The sequence below is a fragment of the Euleptes europaea genome, chromosome 1 (assembly GCF_029931775.1).
Source record: "Euleptes europaea isolate rEulEur1 chromosome 1, rEulEur1.hap1, whole genome shotgun sequence".
NCBI classification, from domain to species: Eukaryota; Metazoa; Chordata; class Lepidosauria; order Squamata; family Sphaerodactylidae; genus Euleptes; species Euleptes europaea.
In genome coordinates, this window is record NC_079312.1 from 9,698,755 (window position 1) to 9,713,050 (window position 14,296).

The 14,296-nt window shown below is 44.7% G+C and overlaps 1 protein-coding gene across 1 annotated transcript; it reads left to right on the forward strand.

Annotated features, from left to right (window-relative positions):
• Positions 1–1,441: 1,441 nt before the first annotated feature.
• On the forward strand, positions 1,442–13,100 carry LOC130486978 (zinc finger and SCAN domain-containing protein 2-like). The gene is made up of 7 exons (XM_056860343.1): positions 1,442–1,456; positions 3,261–3,290; positions 3,510–3,671; positions 3,991–4,105; positions 5,102–5,172; positions 11,673–12,282; positions 12,694–13,100. Exons 1-7 carry the CDS (start codon positions 1,442–1,444, stop codon positions 13,098–13,100), a joined length of 1,410 nt encoding a protein of 469 aa, XP_056716321.1.
• The last annotated feature ends 1,196 nt before the right edge of the window (positions 13,101–14,296 follow it).

Below are 14,296 nucleotides of genomic sequence, written 5' to 3' on the forward strand. Positions count from 1 at the left end.
ACTTTCAGCAGTAGTTTGGAATTTCCTGCATTGTGCAGGGGGTTGGACTAGATGACCTGGTGGTCCCTTCCAACTCTGTGGCCATTTATGCATGGAAGGTTTTGCCTTGGACTTGCCACTCTCTAGATGCACATCTCCCCCCATCTGAATTCTCAAAACTCAACAATAAGCCCCTGTGCAGAATTCTGAGAATTCGGATGGGGGGAAATGTGCATCTAGAAAGCAGAAACACCGGGGCAAAATCTCCCATGCATAAATGACCTATGATTCTATGATCAGCGTGGGATACCCCTGTAACGCAACCCTGTGCTGAGTTACTCCAGAGCAGGGCCATATTTAGGTTTGATGAGGCCCTAACCTATTGAAGGTAATGGGGCCCTTTATATGTCCAGCTGTCCTTTGTCAACAACAAATTGTCACTGTTTTTTTGTGTTGAATATCTGCTATATGGTAATGTATGGACCTAATAGGTATCTAAAGCCATTTGCACATAACAAAATATGTATTTTATCAAAGTAATTGTTGAACTGAAATACAATTAAGAAGAAGTTTATTAATAGAGAAATAATTACGAAGCTCTAACTTAAAATGATTTTTTTATTCATAACAAACTTAATAATGCAAACACATTGGCATTTGGCGAAAACAAAAGTTCCTTTAGAAACAAATTACAAAGACTCATAATCTAGTCTCTAGAAACTTGCTATAACGTGAAATAACAATAGGTGTAACTATATGATGCAAACTACTAATTATTACAAACAGCTTTGTTAATGTGAAATTAAGTAGTCCACACTGTTCATTGGGACAGCAGACCTTTGTACCCTGTTACACTTAGCGAGTGTAAAAGATGGTACATCCAGTGTTTTTTTTTCCTTTAAATTTTTTGGGGGCCCCCAAGAGAGTGGGGCCCTTAGCTTGTTTAGTTTATACCTAAATCCGGCACTGCTCCAGAGCAGCCCTATTGAGCTGCACGGGGCGTCTCGGAAAGCCCGGGTCTGGGCGCTGCTCCTCGTGGAAAGAGCAGGGAGCGTTTTTTTCCATGCATCTGCAGCACAGAAAGGGTTAAACCGACGGAGCTGTTTGCTGGAGAGGCCGAGCATTGGGGGGGGGGGAGAGAAAGGCTCTCTTCCGGTGCTGGGGGGTGGGGGAGGCTTTGCTGCTGAATGGGGGGAAAGAGACCAGGAAGGGCTTCCAATAGGCAACAGCAGGGAAAAGCCTTGCAGCCGGATCCTAGGAAGGTTTGCTCACAAGTAAGACTTGGAAGAGAGAAATAATGCTACCGTGTACATTTTTTAGTGTTGGGGTTTCACATTATTTTGCAATGTGATTTGCTTATGTATGTTTTAATTGACGCTGATTGATTGATTGATTGATTGATTGCCTGCCTTTCTCCTTGGGACTCAAGGCAGACTTCACAGAGTCCGTGCAATCAACAGGCATGACATGCAAATCAGTAAGGCTTTTGATAAGGTTCCCACGTATCATTCTAGTTGACAAATTGGGAAAATGTGGTTTAGATCCTATTACTGTTAGGTGGATCTGCAACTGGTTGACAGATTGCACCCAAAGAGTGCTTGTTAATGGTTTCTCATCCACTTGGAGAGAAGTGACTAGCGGAGTGCCTCAGGGATCTGTCCTGGGCCCCGTGTTGTTCAACATCTTTATAAATGATTTGGATGAAGGAACAGAGGGGATGCTTATTACATTTGTAGATAATACTAAATTGGAGGGGTAGCAAATACAGTCGAAGACAGAGCCAGGATACAAGATGATCTTGTCAGACTGGAGGACTGGGCTAAAACTAATAAAATGCACTTCAACAAAGATAAATGTAAAGTTCTACATTTAGGTTAAAAAAATCAAATGCATAATTATAGGATGGGGGAGACTTTTCTTAGCAGTAGTGTGTGAAAAGGATCTTGGGGTCTTAGTAGACCAAACGCTGAACCTGAGTCAGCAGTGTGATGCAGCAGCTAAAAAGGCAAATGCGATCTTGGGCGTTTTGGCCAGAGCTCCCCACAACTGAAGTTTTTTTTTTTGGGGGGGGGTATTGACGCTTATCTATTTATTTATAGCCTGCCTTTCTCCTTGGGACTCAAGGCAGACTTCACAGAGTCATTACAATCAACAGGATGCAACGCTCAGTAAATGCCGGCTTGCTGGGGAGGGCGGACTGCAAATATGAAAAAATAAACAAACAATGAAATAGGGTTTGGATGCAGTTCAACAAGGATAAGTGCTGAGTTCTATATCTGGATAAAAAAACTGAGGGACATGCATACTGGATGGGGGATACACTTCTGGGTAGCGGTGTGTGTGAGCAAGATCTTGGGGTACGAGTGGACCGTAAATTAAATATGAGCAGCCAGTGTGATGCAGCGACCAAAAAAGCTAATGTGATCTTGGGGTGCATCAACAGAGGCATAACTTCCAAATCGCAAGAAGTCATAGTTCCGCTGTACACAGCATCGGTCAGGCCGCATCTGGAGTATTGTGTGCAGTTCTGGAGGCCCCACTTCAAAAAGGATGTGGACAGAATGGAGTGGGTGCAGAGGAGAGCGATGAGGATGATCAGGGCCTGGAGACCAAGCCCTATGAGGAAAGGCTAAGAGAGCTGGGAACGTTTAGTCTGGAGAAGAGGAGGTTGAGGGGAGACATGATTGCTCTCTTAAAGTATTTGAAGGGCTGTCAATTAGAGGAGGGCAGGGAGCTGTTCCTGTTGGCAGCAGAGGATAGGACTCACAATAATGGGTTTAAATTGCAGGGGGAAAGGTACTGGCTGGATATTAGGGGAAAAATGTACAGTAAGAGTTGTTCAACAGTGGAATCAGCTACCTAGGGAGGTGGTCAGTTCCCCCTCATTGGCAGTCTTTAAGCAGAGGCTGAACAAACACTTGTCAGAGATGCTCTAGGCTGATTCTGCATTGAGCAGGAGGTTGGACTAAATGGCCTGTATGGCCCCTTCCAACTCTATGATTCTGTGGGTTGTAGAACCAAACAGGAATCTAAAAAAAAGAACTGAAACAAAGCATAAGTGTTACATGACACATTAAATGGTGCAAAATTACATTATGGGAGCCAACCCAGAGGAAACTATACACAGTAGTTTAGGCGTTATATACTACAATGATATGAATCCCGACCCACAAACAACAACAAGGACACCCTTTCTGATCCACCGGGGCAACCCTTAGGTGTCTCTTGACCAGGGTCAGTGATGTAGCCCCCTTCACTTTTGGTTTCTTTCTCCCTTTTAGATATCTCTCCCTCTCCCTCTTCACAGCCACGTGAGTAAGGGTATCTTTCCACAGTCGGAGGCTACCCAAGAGAAGGGGAAGGAGATGGAAGAGGAGGACCCAGAAGGACCTGGAATTGGCAAGAGATCAAGGAACAGTCTCAATCTCCTCCAAGCAGGGAGTGTTGTTGAATTTTGGGAAAATGCTGTGGCAGAGATCCTACCTCAGGACATTGTGAACACAGATGTACATAAGCGATGCTTCTGGCAGTTCCGCTACCATGAGGCCGATGGGCCCCGAGAAGTTTGCAGCCAGCTCCACGGACTTTGCAATCACTGGTTGAAGCCAGAGAGGCACACCAAGAAGCAGATCCTGGACCTGGTGATCCTGGAGCAATTCCTAGCCATCCTGCCCCAAGAAATGCAGCACTGGGTCAGAGGATGCGGGCCGGAGACCAGCTCCCAGGCGGTGGCCCTGGCCGAAGGTTTCCTCCTGACTCAGGCAGAGGAGAAGAGGCAGGCAGAGCAGGTGAGGGGGTTTCATTCACTCTGTTCAAGCAATGACCTTATCCTAAGGCTTCCCTGCCAGATATTTCTGCATCTAGAAAATTCACTAGGCTGGGAAGAAAACCTAACCCTGAAGCTGCTCTGCTGGTTGATGCAGGGTTGAGGAATCTGGGAGAGGGGCAGGATACATCTCTTCAGCCTGTCCCATTCCTTCTCTTACCTGTCTCTCTTCCCTGCTGTTTCAGATTTGGGGACCATCCGTGAAGATAGAAGCAAACTTCTGTGAGTCAGAAATAGCTCTGTCGGAGGAGTGGCAGAGGGCGCAGGCTCAGGAGCATGCCCAAGATGCCCTCTCTGGTGGTAAGGACCGTCTCGTGCCCAGATGGGATTGGGGCACACAATGAAGTTGTTGGATAGAATGTTTAGGATAGGAGAAAAAGGAAATACAACACAGAGTTAACTTGTGGCACTTGCTTTGATGGCGACTAAGACGATTTTAGAGGGGAACTAGCAAATTTTTGGAGGACAGGTGTCTTTTTGTTCACATTAATTAAAATATTCCTACCTCACCTTCCTTCCATTAGAGGGGACTCCAGGTGGCTCTGAAAAGGAAAGGTAGACAAATCTGGGCCCAGCTATTCAACATACTGAACAAACTGAACCTCCATGTGCTGGGGCAGCATACCTCTGAAAACCAGTGGCTGGAGCCAATAATAGTGGAGGAATTTGGGTTCTGTGACCCTGCGTAAAGGCGTAAAGATTGTGGCCCAGCAAACCCGGGAACTTTGAGGATCGGGCATGGGGTAAATGTGATGTCACGTTGATGCTGCATCTGAGTGAAAATCTGGACATGATATCAGCACGTCAGCAGACACTCTGGAATTTTTTAGGTATTATAGCGTTTCCAGGACATCAGCTGATGCGCTGCCATCTCATCCAAGTTGTTGGCTGGATGTCGTATGATGTCATTTCTGCCCCCTTCTATTTCTCCTGCCATTCCGGACACAAGGGCATGTGGGAGGGCCCAGCCTTCAAGGGAATGATATGCCTGGGGCTAAGTGGTCCTTTGGTGTGGTCCAGAGATGCTGTTACATTTCTGAGCTCCCCAGGGCACATTTCAAGTCTCACAGAAGTCTGAAGCGTGCTGGCAGCATTTGTAATCCCCTGAGGGTCATGGGTACCTGGTGCTCCTCTTCCGCCTCTTCCACAGTTCATTAACAATCGTTACAAATTTTGTTGAGTGTACATAGAGCAAGGTTTCACAACCCTGGGAACAGGAGTTGTGAAGCAGGATTCAAACAAGCAAATGAAATAGGATGTCTAGGCTAACACCCTTCCTTCCAATTTCCCTCACAGTCGATGAAGAGATGGTGTTGATCCATCGTCTTTGCAAAGAAGTGGAAATGGCTGCTGCACCTCCAGTCCAGGTATGGGGAGGATGAGTGTGGGAGAGCCTGGGTCCCCCCTTCTTTCTCAGGGCGGCTTTTGCTCCTGCAGTTGCTGCTAAGATGGCCACACAAGAGGCTCTGCGTGCCACTCCTTTTATACATGTAAAGCACTACATTGTTTAGACCAGGGGTGTAAAGCGTAAGGCCCATGGGCCGGATTCGGCCCCTTGAAAGTACTTATCCGGCCCAGGAACTAGCCAAGGCAGCCAGCCCCTTCAGTCCTGATCTGGGATGACGAGGCATGGCCTGGCCCAACCAAGTGACATTTATGTGATATCTGGCCCTCGTAACAAATGAGTTCGACACCCCTGGTTTAGACCATTTCCAGTCTGAGTTCAGGCCTGGTTATGAGACCAAAACAGTGTTGGTTGCCCTGGTGGATGACAGAGGGAATGTGACTCTGTTGATTCTCCTGGACTTTTCAGCACCTTTTGATATCACTGATCAGGGTATCCTCCTGGGCTGCCTGTCTGGACTAGGATTGGGAGGCGCCATTCTGTGGGGGTTTCGGTCCTAACTGGAGGGTAGGTCTCAGAAGGGAGTGCCGGGGTGGGGGGGAGGGTGCTGCTTCTCAGCCCTTGGCTTGTGGGGTCCCGCAAGGTTCCATCTTTATTAAATTGCTGGGTGAAGTCATCCAATATGCGGATAACATGCAGCTCCATCTCACACTTCTAGCTGATCCTAAGGAGGCTGTAGAAAACCGGTGCCTTGAGGCAGTTTTGGTATGGATGCAGGGTAATAAACCGAAGCTTAATCCCAGCAAGCCAGAAGTGCTACTGGTGGGTGGAAGGTTTGACCCGGGATTTAAGGTGTTGCCCATTGTCGAAGGGGTTACACTCCCCTTGAAGGAACAACTCCATAGTCTGCGGTGCTCTTGGACCAAGGACTACTGCTGGATAAGCATTGACTGGTTAGCCGGCTTCGGTTTTTCCTGGACAGCAAAGATCTGGCTACTGTGATCTAGATTAGATTACTGCAGTGCACTCAATATGGGGTTGCCCTTGAAGAGTGTTTGGAATCTTCACTTGGTACAGAATGCTGTCACCGGTATGTTGACTCGAGTGGGTCCTAGGGACCGTATCACGTCAGTCTTGGTCCATCTACACTGGCTTCCACTTTGTTTCTGGGTGCAATTCAAGGTGTTAGTCTTGACCTTTAAAGCCATATATGGTTTGGGACCAACATACCTGAAGGGCTGCCTAATCTCTTATCAACCTGCCCAACTACTATGGTCATCTTTGGAGACCCTGCTTCGAATGCCCTGCTTTCAGAGATTAGGCAAGTGGCAACCCAGGAGAGTACCTTCTCAGTCATGGCGCCAAAACATTAGAACACTGTCCCCAGCGAGATGTGTCTTCTGTCCCCTTCTGTTGCTGCCTTCCACTAGTGGGTGAAGACTTTTGTTTTGTTTGGCATGTCCTCAATGATCCCTTCTTCCTTACGTTTTTACGTTTAGTATAAATTTAAATCTTTTTTATGTGTTGCAACTCTGTTTTGTATGTAATATAACTTGGTTTTGTAACTGTTTTTTATTGTTTTAACGTGTGTTTGGGAGGGGAGTTTATTTTAATTGTTTTATAATGTGATTTTATCATTGTCATGCCTAGCCTGGGCAGTGTGCAGAGAATGCCAGGCATGGTCTGACAGAGGATGTTGTGCTTTCTCCAGGTGCTGGCCAAGGTCAGCTCTAACAACTGCCAACTATGTGTTTTGACTCTGGACTCTGTGGGAATCTTACCTCAATGGGAGGGGGGTTGCCATGGCATCCTGATTTGTACTATGCTCTTTCATATAAGCCCTGCGCCATGCTTATAGTTCTCATTAGTGCCAACTTGATTCTTGGCTGCTGTAAACCTGTGGATCTTCCAATAAATCAACTCTCTTTTGGACTACTTGTCTACGGATGTTGTTTATGGGATTGTCATGGGACAAGTGCTCACAATCATGTATATTTTAAATTGCTAGCCACCTTGGTGGCCTTTGTAAGGGCAGAAAGGCGGGATCCAAATTTGGTGAATGAATAAATAAACACATCTTTGCACCCTCCCAGAATGCCCCCTTCCAGAGTGCAGTCTCTGCCTGGCAAGGTCTCTGACTAGGGAAGGTGATTTTTCTTTCAGAGTCCTTTTTCCTTTGAGGAGGTGGCCGTGTATTTCACTGAGGCGGAGTGGGCCCTGCTGGATCCAGGCCAAAGAGCTCTCTACAGGGAAGTCATGCTAGAGAACTGTGGGAACGTGGCCTCTCTGGGTAAGGGGTTCCTTTTCACAGTTATCAAAGGTACGAATTGTTGCCAATGGGATGATGCATGAATCAAAATATGGAGCAGCAATATGTCATTGTGAGGCCCACCTCACTGGGGACCTGCAGGAGTTGGGGGTGGCAGGGAATGCTGTAGTGGAGCAACCTAAGCCCGGGGCAACTGAGGCCTGTATTGTGGCCACCATCAAAGCAGGGAGGGGCTGAGAGGCCCTCAGAAAGACTCTGAAAGGGGCCACATCCCAATTCCTCAGTTGTTGACCTTTACAACATGCCCTTCCCACTGGGTAGGAATACAGTCATCCACTCTGTATATGATCTGGGATGGATCCATCCTCCGGAGACCCAGTGTGGTGTAGTGGTTAAAAGCGGTGGACTCTAATCTGGAGAACTGGGTTTGATTCCCTGCTCCTCCTCATGAACTGAATTTGTTTCTCCACTCCTACACACGAAACCTGCTAGGTGACCTTGGGCTAGTCACAGTTCTCTCCAAACTCTCTCAGCCCCACCTACCTCACAGGGTGTCTGTTGTGGGGAGGAGAAGGGGATTGTAAACCTATTTGAGACTTCTTAAGGTAGAGAAAATCGGGATATAAAAACCAACTCTTCTCCTCCCCCCCCTCCAATAAGGATTATGGGCCTTGAACTTTACCATATTTTCATCCTTCCAGAAGAATTTTTTCCTCTTCTTTGGATTTCTTCAACATATAAAGATTCTCCCTGTTCTCTCCCTCCCCCCCTCCAAGAAGCCAGGAATGGAAGAGAGACTGCTGGAGACAGAGAAAGGTCTTGTGTCTGAAGATCAGCCTCTGTCCCAGAGGACTGGAGAATAGCCAATGTAACACCCATTTATAAAAATGGTTCCAGGGGGGACCCAAGAAATTACAGGCCAGTTAGCTTAATGTGTGTTCCAAGTAAATTGTTGGAAAGCGTTATTAAAGACAAAATTGTTAAGTATATAGAAGGGCAAGCCCTGCTGAGCAAAAACCAGCATGGCTTCTGCAAAGGTAGGTCGCTAACCTTGTAGAGTTTTTTGAAAATGTCAGTAAGCATCTAGACAGGAATGAGCCTGTGGACATTGTATATTTGGATTTCCAAAAGGCTTTTGACAAAGTCCCCCACCAGAGACTGCTAAGCAAACTTCATAGTCATGGGATAAGAGGATGTCCTCTTATAGACAGAGAGCTGACTAAAAAATAGGATGGAGAGAGTAGGAATCAATGGTCACTTCTCATAATGGAGGGATGTGAACAGTGGGGTCCCTCAGGGATCTGTGTTGAGACTGTTGCTTTTCAACCTGTTCATCAATGACTGTTGGGGTGAACAGCAAGGTGGCCAATTTTGCAGATGACACCAAATTATTTAGAGTGGCAAATGGGATTCAATGTAAGCAACTGTAAAGTGATGCAAATTGGGGCAAAAAATCCCAGCTTCACATATACACTGTGCTGGCAGTGACAGACCAAGAAAGGGATCTTGGGGTGGTAGGGGATAGCTCAATGAAGCTGTCAACCCAGTTTGTGGCTGCTGTGAAAAATGCAAATTCCACACTGGCCGTAATTAGACAAAGAATAGAGAATAAAACTGCTGCTGTCATTCTGCTCTTATACAAATCTATGGTGAGACCACACTTGGAATCCTATGTACAGTTCTGGTCACCAAACCTACAAAAGGATATTGCAGAGCTTGAGAAGGTGCAGAAAAGAGTAACTAACATAAGAACATAAAAAAGCCATGCTGGATCAGACCAAGGTCCATTAAGTCCAGCAGTCTGTTCACTCAGTGGCCAACCAGGTGCCTCTAGGAAGCCCACAAACAAGATGACTGCAGCAGCATTATCCTCCCTGTGTTCCACAACACCTAGTACAATAGGCATGCTCCTCTGATCCTGGAGAGAATAGGTATGCATCATGACTTGTATCCATTTTTACTAGTAGCAATGAATAGCCCTATCCATGAACATCTTTCTTCATTGTCCAACTTTCACACCCGTACATTGTAATGGGGAATTCTGTGGTAGGAATTACCTTGATCTTGGCCACCAGTGACACATTCTTATACTTCAGGATCTTTTCTAACTCCTTCATGTATGCCCTTCCCAGACTCAATGTTCTGATTTCTTGGTTACAGTCTCCCTTTTGGTTGATGATTGAGCCCTGGAATAGAAACGCTTTAACAAGTTCAGTTTCTTCATCATCAACTTTAAAATTGTGTAATTCCTCAGTAGTCATTAATTTCGTAGTCCAATTTTTTTAATTTTAAAAAAGGTTCCCATGAAGATTCGTATACAAATGCTAAAAGAATGGCAGGAATTGTTCTCTGATACCCTCAATTTTTTACAGACATGGAAGGAGGAGATTTGGTTGTTGGGGGTATTAACAAATCACGCCATGTCATTTTTTAGTGAACCCCAAGTTATTCAGTAATATGAGAGAAAATTATTCCAAATCTCCCCATGAACAGAACCATATTGACCACCACAAATGATGGAAATCTGCATATTAGCTGATTTTTTTCACAAGTTAATGGCATGTGAATTAACACAATCTCAGGTAGTAAAGGACCTCTTGATCTGAGGGGAGTATGTACTATTTGGTTTTGTAAAAGAGGATGTCTGTTGTAGTTCAATCGTTTCAGATTTGATAGCAGCTAAATCAAGTACTGCAGAGATTTGATACTGTTCTACAAATGTTAAAGCATGGATAATTAATTGAGATAGACTGAAAAATCAGATATCCAAGAGATATTGAAGAGGCAATGTATACAAAACGTTCTCACTAGGTGTGTGCACCAATTTTTTTTTTTAATTCAGACTCCAATCAAGCAATTTTAGACTGGAGAATTGAGCTGAGATAAATTTTCCCACCAGAGAATCGAGCTGAGACAAAATTTTCCACCGTTCTCGCAATAGTAGGAAAATTTTTAATTTGGGGAGACTTTGTGGGGCTCTGGAAGGCTGGTTTTTGATGTAGAAGCACCAGATTTTCAGCATAGCTGCGGGTGCCTCTCCTTACAAGAGCCCCCAAGTTTGTTGGTTCAGCATGTTAGTTTTTGGGTTCAGCATATCCGAATGCAAACCCCTAGTTCTCACCATCTATTGGTTATTGGGAGAAATATGGACAAGATACAAAAGCATGGTGTAGTACAGCATTATGTAGTGGTTAGAGTGTCAGAAAAGGATGTGGCTGACAGATCCATATTCTAATCCCTGCTCTGACGTGGAAGCTCACTGCGTGGCCTTGGGCCATACACTCTTTCTCAGTCTAACCTACCTCACAGAGTGGTTGTTATGAGGATAAAATGGAGGAGGAGATAACAGTGTTGCCACTTTGAATCCCTGTTGGGGAAAGTAGTGTATAAATTATCTAAATAAATCAATAGGCAATATTTTTTCTCCAAAGTCACTGTTTTTAGTATAACTGCAAGTTGGTTTACATCTATAGATTCCATTGTATCGTATGATAATAATCGCTATGCATGTTTCTTGGGTCTCAAGCATTTATTAGTGATACTTTTCTCAAATAGTTATCCTTCTACGTTTAAAAGCTCCATTTGAACTTTTTAAGTAATATATGTTCAATAATAAAATGGTTTGCCCAGGAAAAAGTGGGAAACCCTAAGTGTGACAGGCAGAACAGTGAAAATTACCTCGGTGGTACAAGAAGCAATGATAGGTTGTCTCTGTCTCTCTCTCTCCCCCTCCTTCCCCCATCCCTGGCCGGCTCTCTTCCTCTGAGGATGTATTTGTTACAGCCTTTGTCTTTTGACTCCCATTTTGGGGCTGTTCCCTCTACTTCTTTAGAAGGCCTTGGTTCTTGCTATAGATTGCAGTGGCTTTTCTGGATTCCCTGGTTTTGTTGGAGAAAGCTCCATTCATTAATGTCTGTGTGAGCTGCCTGGAATTCAGTTGCTTGCTTACTAATTGGGTATCTCTCTTTATTCCATCAGGAGGTGTGTGTAAGACTGAGGAGGAGGAATCAAACATGATGTCTGTGGAAAGACTCAAGTACCTAGTGGTGGAAGACAATTCTAGGAATCCATGTGAACTAAAGAAGGAGCAGAGGAAGGAAACTGAACACAAAGAAAAGTGGATGGCTTCATCAGTTGCTAGTCACGGCACAAACCTTCAGGAAATGCCTATCTCTGCCCAAATACAGATGAAAAACAGAATATATAAGTGCTCATTGTGTGAAAAGAGTTTTAATTTTAAATCAAAATTTGAGATACATCAAAGAATCCATACAGGAGAGAAACCTTATAAATGCCTTGAGTGTGGAAAAGGCTTTAGAAGGAGTGATCAGCTTAATTTACATCAAAGAACCCACACAGGGGAGAAACCTTATAAATGCTTGGGATGTGGAAAGGGCTTCCAGGATAGTGACAAACTTAATAGGCATCAAAGAATTCACACAGGAGAAAAACCTTATAAATGCCTGGATTGTGGAAAGAGCTTTAGTAGGAATGAACAGCTTAATTTACATCAAAGAATCCACACAGGGGAGAAACCTTATGAATGCTTGGAGTGTGGAAAGGGGTTCCGTGATGGTGGCAGCCTTAGTAAGCATCAAAGAACCCACACAGGGGAGAAACCTTATAAATGCTTGGAGTGTGGAAAGGGGTTCCGTGATGGTAGCAGCCTTAGTAAGCATCAAAGAATTCACTCAGGTGAGAAACCTTATAAGTGCATGCAGTGTGGTAAAGGTTTCCGTGATGGTGACAAACTTGTTATGCACCAAAGAATTCACACTGGAGAGAAACCTTATAAATGCACGGAATGTGGAAAGGGATTCCGTGATGGTGGTGGCCTTACTAAGCATAAAAAAATTCACACAGGTGAGAAATCTTATAAATGCTTAGAATGTGGGAAGAGCTACTATGATAGTGGCAGCCTTGTTAAGCATCAAAGAGTTCACACTGGGGAAAAACCTTTTAAATGTTTGGAGTGTGGAAAAAGCTTCTCTGATAGTGGTAAACTTATTAGACACCAGAGAATTCACACAGGAGAGAAACCACATAAATGCGTGGAGTGTGGAAAGGGCTTCTGTGATAGTGCTAAACTTGCTAGGCATCAAAGAACCCACACAGGAGAGAAACCATATAAATGCCTGGAGTGTACAAAGAGCTTTTTCCGGAGTGAACACCTTACTAATCATCAAAAAGTTCACACAGAAGCAAAACCATATAAATGTGTGGAAGATGGTAAGAGCTTCAACGGCCTTATTCAACAACAGAAAATACATACAGGAGAGAAACCTTACAAATGCTTTGAGTGTGGAAAAGGGTTTTATGATACCGAGAAACTTACTAAGCATTTAAGAATTCACACAGAAGAGAGACCTTATGACTGTTCGGTGTGTGGAAAGAGCTTTTTTCGAATTGACCACCTTACAAATCATCAAAAAATTCATACAGGAGAGAAACCTTATAAATGCTTGGAGTGTGGAAGAGCCTTCAGTAACAGCGGCAGCCTTTCAAAGCATCAAAGAATCCACACAGGTGAGAAACCTTACAAATGCCTGCAGTGTGGAAAGGGCTTCAATGATAGTGGCAATCTTACTAAACATCAGAGAACCCACACACGAGAGATACCCAACATACTACGAACATGGGAACACCTTCAGCTGGATCTCAAACCGTACTTTACAACATAGAATTTAGATCAGGGGTGTTGAAATGTTTGCAATGTAACAGAAATATCAGGAACGTCACTGAGCTGCTTGAACATCAATGAATCTACATGGGGAACAAAATATGTCCATGATTCTTTTCTTTTAAGGGCCAAACTAGACATGCAAGTTTTTAAAAAGCTGGGTTTGGGTTCTTCGCAGCCATATAGGAGCTGTAGGGGAATAGTTGTTCAAGGAGGCCATTTGGCCTTGGAGCACTGCTGCAAGGGTTGAAAGGGTCCCTTCCTCCCCCACCCAGCTGTTATCCCACTCTGAATTAGTGCTGAGTGGAGTGACTTCTCCATTTTTGCTGATGTGCTGTTTCAGTGCCAGAAAACAGCTGGGGGTGGGGAGTCAGGGGCACTTCAGCAGGAAACTTTCCTCCCCCCAGGGCAGTGTTCCGAAGCCATAGATTCTTTTTAAATAGACATTCCCTGCATCTGCTGTGTGGCTGCAGGGAACCTGAGGCGGGTAATCCAGACCAACTCTTTAAAAACCCATATGTGTAGTTTGGCTCTGAGGCGGGGCAATCAGAACCACCATCTAATTACCCACCATGTTACTCCATGTCACCATGTCACAGCAGGGAAGCTTTATCAACAGGACTTTAGCAAGGGACAAGCGTTTAAAATTTTGGTCTACTGTTGTTGATTAGTGGATGTTAATAAACTTGATTTGTAAGTTGAGCCATTGTGCGTGGTGTGACAGCATCCTGTAATTTCGGGGGATTTTAGGTGAATACTGTTAGACCAGGGGTCCCCAACTTTTTGAGCCTATGAGCACATTTGGAATTTTGACATGGCATGGTGGGCACATCAACAAAATGAATGCCACAAAATGGCTGCTGCAGGAGGTGGAGCCGGCCACAAAATGATTTCCACAGTTTAATTTCAGTAACAGTGTTTTGGCAGCAGCTGCCACCGCATCACAATGTTTTAAAAAAATCTGTGCAGCCAATCCAATCTCCAATAGTCTATCAGAAGCCTTGCTGAGCAAAAGCCCTATCTGGCTTTACCCACTTCTTAAAAACACTGGCAAGAAAAGGTGTTGGTGGGCGCTATTGCACCCACAGGCACCACATTGGGGGACCCCTTTGTTTGACCTTCTGCCTCTTTCATCATCTGAGGTAATATTCTATGGTAGTGCAAGTAAAGCTTAGTTTCAAGGGCTGCAGAATTGTG